The following is a 7831-nucleotide window of genomic DNA, read 5'->3' as shown; positions in this document are numbered from 1 at the left end:
AGTGCTGCTTACAAGTACCACTTTCAACAATTACTTTTTGATATCATAATAGGACCAATGAATAAACAGGTTAAAAAAACTTTTTGCAAAGCTACTTTTATAACAAGAACAGTTATATATAAAAAAAAAGAAAAATCAGAACATATATTAACATGGCATTGTGACGGCTGCATAATCTTAAAAATAAAGGGGAAAAGAAAAAAAAAATATATGGCCTGAGAAACTAGACGGGTGATTTACTCCACTTACAGCACTCAGTCAAGAGTCACCCTGAGTTTGGAGTCAAATTTGGCAAATACCTCCAAAGAAAATGGCTTTTTTTTTCGTTTACTATTACGACACGCATTTACTTTCTTTAAACTTTTTTAAAAAGGGTATAAAAACGTGAATTAAACAGAAATAATCCATTTTAAATTTAGAAATCACAAACATGCATTCAATGTTAAAGAATAATGAAAAAAAAGAGACGATTGTTTTCCATTTTCACACTTGCAACATGATGCAGGTGTGAACAACTTTATGACTATACATAAAAAAAAATATATATATATATATATATATATATATATCTGGATGAACAACTTTGGAAGCTGACTGCCAGAAAAGAAACAAAAAACAAAAGAAAAACCTTTGCATGGATTTCATAAATTCACTTCGGCTGCATAAAACTTGATGGTGGTTGGGCCTATACATCTCTTTCAAAGGACTTTAGATATAATAGTAAAAAGGAAAAAGGTGAGAATATATTTGCTTGCCTTAGCAATAATTTCTCCAGAAATACATATTTGAAAAATAAGTCAATTTAAACAAAGTGGCATTTTAACTACACAATATTGTACAAAATAAGGCATTTCTTTGTGTTTACTGCAATGTCTTTTTCCACTTTGTCTCCATTTGCTTGTTTTCTTTTGTAGAAACAAAAGATGAAAATGAACTATTTCTGTGGTAAAATATATATTTATTATATATATTTATATATATATAATCTATACTTTCCTTCAAAACTTGAATAAAAATGCAAGTTGGGGTATAGAGTATGAAAGGGGGAAGTTCATGAGAGCAGATTACTTCATCGCTTCACCGGCGGCAACTGTGGTGACGAGCTGGAGGGGGATCTCTGCGTTAGCCAGTATGTCCTGGGCGTTGTTCGAGCCCTGCTGGATGTTGGTGAGGATGAGGGTGGTTCCGCCCGCCGTGATGATGCTGTCAGAGGAGCCTGCTGAATCCATGGAGGCCACCACGGTGCCGACGGAGTTCACGCCCTTTTTGTTCTGATGGGTTTTAACGTGTTTCGCCAGGTGGTCGCTCCGCATGAATCGCTTGGAACATTCAGGGCAGACAAACTTCTTCTCTCCTGCAGAAAGAAAATAAAGTTTGATAGAATTTGTTGCTCAGTACATTAACTCCTTCATTGTTCTATGACATCCTGTAAGATACAATGCTACTTGGAATAAATTTGTCAGAATAAAAAATAAAAATCTAAGAGCTGCTACATCCTGGTTACATAAGCGCCTACATCATTATCTATTACCATGTATACTCTACTTATATATTTCTAATAACACATTGTTGGTAAATGTCTGTTATAAGCTGGGCGATAAACCAGATTTTTACAGTTCCCGTCGTTCACAATGATAACCGGTGACTATTTTCCCATGTCAGTAAAATAAATAAACTTAATTCTGCCATTTTTCCTGTGTGCGAAATGTGCTGGTATTTCCTTCTCCTTTAGGAGACAATGCATTATGCGGGGAATCACGTGACTCCACTGATCCAGTCAAAAACGTAAGCAAAGAGAATGGCGGATGAGCCCAGTGACGAAGCGTCTAACACAGCTGTAAATTAAATTATATCCGTTAATCCTGTGAAGGCGGACAAAAGCAGAGATGAAGCTGAGCATGTCAGATTTGAGTGCACAGCAGGCGGGAATTTGAGTGAGGGTGTGTGAGTTTAAACGATGCTCACTCTCGTGAACACGCTCAGTTTGGTGGCACCAAAATTACGCCATAGACGTAGAGGAACATGGAATGCAAAGTTTGTCTGAAAACTGTCGGGCCTACCCAAAGTAACGCATCCGACCATCAAACAATAATAGCCACACTATTTAGTTCAAAGATGTGCAAAATGCTCTGTAACCTTCGTGGAAATTTTTTTGCAAGAGAGGTAACATTTCTCTCCTTTTCATGTAATGTGATACATTTCATAAATAAACTATAAATAGATCAGTTGCATTTCCTGCACATGGCTTTATTTCCGATAGAGGAGCCAGAACATTTGTCGTGCATTTATTGTTATCGAGTTAAAACTGCCCAATTCATCGTGATATTGATTTGAAGTCATATCGGCCAGCCCTAATCTGTTTCCTTTGTTTGTACAAAACTAAAAAGCCGAAGACAAAAAAATAAATCAAATTTGACATTTTATAAACTCCTAGAAAACTTTTGGCACCTAAAATTGTGGGTAGCTAACTTTGTTTCAAGCACATGATGCTCGGTTAAACTCACCTGCTGCAAATAACAGAGAGCAAAGTTAAAATCACACCTGTCATTAGATAAAAAGGCGATGACTCAATACTTGCTTTATGGGTCTGCCATGCTAAGAATGGAGACCGGGAGGACTTTAGAAACAAAATCAAAGACAAACATCAACAGGATCAAAGTTACAAGCAGAAATCTCTATGCTCTTTGGGCCACAGTACTTTACAACCCATGAGACTACAGCGAAGTTCCCTGGACGGGGGCCGAAGACAAAAACTAACGAAAGCTTAAAAAGCAGAACAGTCTAAATGGTTGACAAACAATCTCAATGCTGAGGTTGCTTGTCAATGCATAGTGTCCTGCAGACTCATGGTACATTGGTGTCAGCGTGATCTATTGGCCCAACGTTTGAATGAGAGGAAACGTTATGACAGGAGACACAGGAGGACCCCACTGCTTACAGAGATAAAAGAGCTAGACCGCACTTTCCCCACAATCTATGACAGTGAACCAAAATCTTTGAGAGAAAACATCCTGCGGATAGATGAGACTAAGAGTCTAACAAGACGGAGGTTCAAGGATCGTTTGTTTTTAGCCTCTCGCAGTGGGTGCCTTGATTTTCAGAAAGCAAGGTTTTTGTTCTAGGCAACCTGTATTTAAGCAGCGACCACGACTCCAAACAGACTTAGAAAAGCACCGAGATTGATTGAAAGAAAGCTCTGTCAATTCCTGAATGGTCTGCAATGGGTTTCACTGCCATCTCTGGAGAGAGCTTAAAATCACTGTTTGGGACGTGCACTACTCAAATATGATGGAGCTACAGAAGTTTGTAAAAGAAGAGTGGTTAAAACTCCAGTGGAGAAGTGCAAAACGCTTGCTGATGGCTTAAGATGGACACTGGTTTCAGTTCGTCTTTGTACAGGCGGCTACGCTGTACCCCTTCTATTCATTCGGCTAGCTAATCTGAATCGTTAAATTCGTTAAATTCCATTTCGAGAGCGAGATAATCTGTGGTTGTAGCACTAGACATCTTCCAGGCATGTGAGTAAAACTAGCAGCAGTTCAGCGAACAGGATGAATGAATGGTAGCTGGCGCACGCGGATGACGTCATACACACTCCGCTTTGTTTTAAAGAAATATAAATATAAAAAATATAACCGGGGATGTCTGGGGGTCAGTGATTCGCCTACATGTTATGAATGCTGGCGTACCATAAAGAATAAATTATGAACAGTTTAGTTTGTGCCTTCAACTCGTTGCCCATACGAAGACGTTACTTGGATATGACAAAACGGAATATCTTCAGAACAGCTCCAAATGACACAAGACTAATATGGGTTAGTAAAACATGATGTAAAAACGTAAAATCAAAGCGCCAATGTAAAAAAAAAAAAGTTTTCCCCTTTAAGTGGGAATTTATGTAAATGTATCCTTTTTTTCTGTTTTTTTTTTGTGTTTTCCTCCATACATAACAGGGAATTAAATATATATATTTTTTTTACCAAACTTTGTGTAATTGCACTAAGTTTCTGGGAAAAATATTCATTTTAACAAAGATTTCAGGAGTGCCAACCATTTTGATAATTTTTTCCAAGACTACGGTTTTTAAGCATTAGTTTAAAAGGTCTTTGGAACTTTCTACATTTTCATGAACCATTTCTCACTTAGGTGGTTAGAAAAGAACAATTAAAAGCAAAAAAAAAAAAAAAAAAAAAACGGTATCTAAAATCATTAATTTTAGATCAATGCAAACGGAACAATGTGGATTCTAATGTATGTAACTGCAAGAGTAAACACTAACATAACACCCGTAGCTCATCAATGTTTATGCCCCTCTAAAGATCTAGACAGCCTTTACTAGTTAAAACTAATAAACAATGCATTTTTTATGTCTTTCTCTAGTATCTAATCCAATACTGCCATTTTATCAGCAGTGGGACAATGATGTAATGTTGTTTTTTAATGACTCAGTTTACCAGGCTCAAATTAACACATTTTAACAATTTTTATGGATGTTTTTCAATAAAAAGAGGGGCACCTGTGTGTGTTCTCCTGTGCCTCTGCAGCTCATCACTGCGTGTGAACCTCTTCCCGCAGAACACCCAGCTGCAGACGAAAGGTCGCTCCCCAGAATGCCAGCGCAGGTGTGCTCGCAGGTGGGATGTTTTCCCGTACACCTTCCCACAGCCTGCGATGTGGCAGATGTGCTGCTTCTTTTTTCCTGTGTTTGATCCTCTGCAAAACACAGAAATAGGTGTTTTAATCCCATGCGGGTCTGAAAACGACTGGAAGCACCAACCGGGCTTTCTCACCTCCCGCCTGACTCTTTGCAGTTAGGGCAAGTACAAGCTACTCTGCGCAACCTCTTGCCCTCCTGACCGAGCGGATCCTCTTCGTCTCCCAGCCTGCCAGCGAGGTGAGACAGATCGTTGGTGTTCAGGGTGGAGTCTGTGCCCAGCCAGTCTCCAGAGTCTGGTTCTTCCTTGATTCGAATATCTGGAAATTACAAGGAAAGGATCTTATTGACAAAAAACACTGCAGCAGCTTAACTTACACCTTACTGACTGACGGTCTGATAGTCCATGTCTGTGTAGGCTGTTTATGAGACAAAAGGAGCTTGCCTCACCTGTTGATTGGAAATCGTAAAGGAAACATACAGCTATGGAAATTATTACTTGTGAAGATAAAATAAAACCTGACAATTTTTTAAACCAGCTGTTTGTAGGGTTATTACTTTTACCACTACTGACCTCAGCCTTTTAAAAAAAAAAAAGCTTAAAACCCACTTTTTTAATTTAGCTCTTAATTCTGACTAAAATACTGTCTCTTAGATGTCATCTTTCTGTGTGCTCCTTTTTATGCACCTCTGGAAAGCTTTTAATGTCCTGCAGCACTGCACCACTACAGCACTTTTAATTGTATCTTGTATGTTTTTATATGTTATGTATTGTTTTTATGGCTTTGTTGTAAAGCACTTTGGGTACCATTTGGTTATTGTAAAGGGCTATACAAATAAATTTGATTTGATTTTGATTTGACTTTTTGTTTCATGAGCAAATGAATAAATATTGATAATTAGTCATGGAAATGACACAATGCAGTTATTGTTATTCCTAGGTATAACTCCTCACCTCTACTGTGAATTATTCAACAAGTCTTTTTTTCTTCTTCATTGTCTGTAACTGATTTCCAGTTTACTAGGAGGGTCTACCAGAGTTTTATGTAAAAATCTTCTGGTATTTTAGAAACTCATAATGCCATGGCCTCCAAGAGAAGATCCTCCCAGGACCTCAGAGAGAGAACCAGGCCAAAAGCATCATCATATAAATCCACACTCATACAAGTGGGCTCTCTGGAACATGACAAACCAGTCTAAAAAAAAAATCATTAAAATGAATATTTAATAAATATGGCAGAGGTTATGAGTGACATTGGTAACTATGCTGTATAGAGGAAGAATAAGAGGGAGGAGGAAAAAGAGGAAAAGGAAACAAAGGAAAGGAAGTCAATTTGTAATCCAGTTTTTCTCCAAAATCGGTGGGTAGACTAGGATGAGTGTCAACCGGTTTGACTAAAAGTCCATAGTAAAATTAGATAGCTAGCTTAGCTAATGACTATCGTTAGCCAAAATTAAACCAACACTTAATCAGTAAAGAGATGCAATTTATTGATATATTTAACTTCTCCGTGTCACTTTTACTACGCTTAACACAACTCATCATCATCATCAAATGTATTTATAAAACAACAGCAACCAAAGCTGAAACAAAGTGCTGCACATCAATGATAACAAAAAAAACAAAGAAAAAGCTTACAATTGGTTAATAAGCTAAACAAATAAGAACAATAAAAATTAAAAGTAAAATAAAGTTAGTTGGATTGAAAATTATGGGTTTTAAAATGTCTTAACTCTTATTGACACAACAGAGAAGTCAGAGTCAGTCAGCAGTGACTCCTCCTCCCTGTAACGCTGATGAAAGGACAGTTAGCGATGTTACAGCGAATCCATGGGGATTCATTCGCCTCCTTTATTCTTTTCACCATTAGAAAAAATAAAGGGAAATATTCTGACATCACTTCAAGCACACCATTTCCGAACATAATGATCATTGTGAAATAACGATGAATAAAATAAAGGCAACTGTTTGGACTGATGTTAGGTCAGTTGGAACCATTTAAGTAGTCGACCTCAGCTTGCATTACACAATATTAAAATAATCAAGTTTGATGTTTAGTCTGCTTTTGCTTGACAGAATTTTACGGTTTTCCATGAGTTTTTTGCCTTTATCTTGTTCAAAAACAGTTTTGACTACTTAAACAGCTGTTAAAATTGTATGTATTTTTATTGAAATGTTATTCGTAATCAATCTCAGATTTATTAATGGAGCAATCAGTAGGGTTTTTTGTTTTTTTCCTTTGTAAAATATTGATAACAGAATTGTTAATTCTGAATAATCAAAGTGCAAAAATAAACAGAGAATGTAAAATATCGCCTTTAGCAAACTATTCTGTGTCTTTTATTCTTGCATATCAACATGATTTACATACTGCTTGTACAATTCGCTAGCAGTGGTATTATTGCGCTATTACTAGTGCTGAACTATAGGAAGCAAAACAATGTTTTGATGGCACTATAAGGATGCCACAATCCTGAAGAATGTTTGAACTTCAATGATAAAAAAAGATACTTTGATGAGGGTTATGACACTTTTTTCTCTAGGCGTCGAAAGTGGAAATCTGCATTTACTTAAAAAAATAATAATTCAGCATTAGTTTATTGCTTTTTACTGTTGAATTTGAATGCAAACTCCCTAATACAAAAACATTCAACCTGTGATTAAGTTTAAATGTTGTGCTAGCAAACAAAATTTAAAATTAACATAAAATATGACCTGCAGAGGAGATTACTGAAATAAAAAAAGTCCTGCTCCCTTACTGAACCATTAAGCAGTTTCCTACTTTTTGATGTTTTATAAGTTCCTGGTTAGTCTAGAGAAAATGGCAGGTAGAAGAGCTGCCCCAGAAAAATTACCTGGTTCAGACCTATACTAAACTGAACAGCTGCCGGGAACATTTATAAAGTGGATTCTTGAGAGGGACACACCAAGAATCCTCAGAGAGCTCCCAAAGCTCCTTTTAAAAAGCTTTAAGTATTGCTCTGCTTTAAGGTAAAACATAAGTTTGCAAAGGTCTTAAGTGGGTTTCATGCAACAGTAGTTCTGTATAAAAAAAGGTCAAGCAGCAGAAGTAAAAAAAAAAAAAAAAAAAAAAAGCCTAAATTCCCCACATCACCAATAAAGTCACTACTCAGTGTGCGTGTGCATTTAATTTTACAGTTTGGGGTTCAGAAATG

General features: G+C 36.8%; 1 protein-coding gene across 4 annotated transcripts in view; it reads right to left on the bottom strand.

The window, feature by feature from the left end:
• Positions 1 to 554: 554 nt before the first annotated feature.
• The window catches only part of sp3 (Sp3 transcription factor), a 15794-nt gene continuing 8517 nt past the window's right edge, over positions 555 to 7831 (bottom strand). For 2 of the 4 annotated variants that reach the window (XM_015376299.1, XM_015376298.1), the window contains exons 5-7: positions 4791 to 4974; positions 4517 to 4713; positions 555 to 1354 (exon numbers count right to left, since the gene is read on the bottom strand). In XM_015376299.1, the coding sequence (XP_015231785.1) occupies positions 1065 to 1354; positions 4517 to 4713; positions 4791 to 4974 (671 nt within the window). In that variant the 3' untranslated portion in view covers positions 555 to 1064. The remainder of the gene's footprint in view (positions 1355 to 4516; positions 4714 to 4790; positions 4975 to 7831) is intronic. The other 2 variants (XM_015376302.1, XM_015376301.1) reach the window with 1 other exon arrangement.

The sequence above is a fragment of the Cyprinodon variegatus genome, unplaced genomic scaffold, assembly GCF_000732505.1.
Source record: "Cyprinodon variegatus isolate N-32 unplaced genomic scaffold, C_variegatus-1.0 Scaffold132, whole genome shotgun sequence".
Lineage (NCBI taxonomy): Eukaryota > Metazoa > Chordata > Actinopteri > Cyprinodontiformes > Cyprinodontidae > Cyprinodon > Cyprinodon variegatus.
The sequence above is the reverse complement of the archived record's forward strand: the minus strand, read 5'-3'. Positions and strand labels throughout refer to the sequence as shown.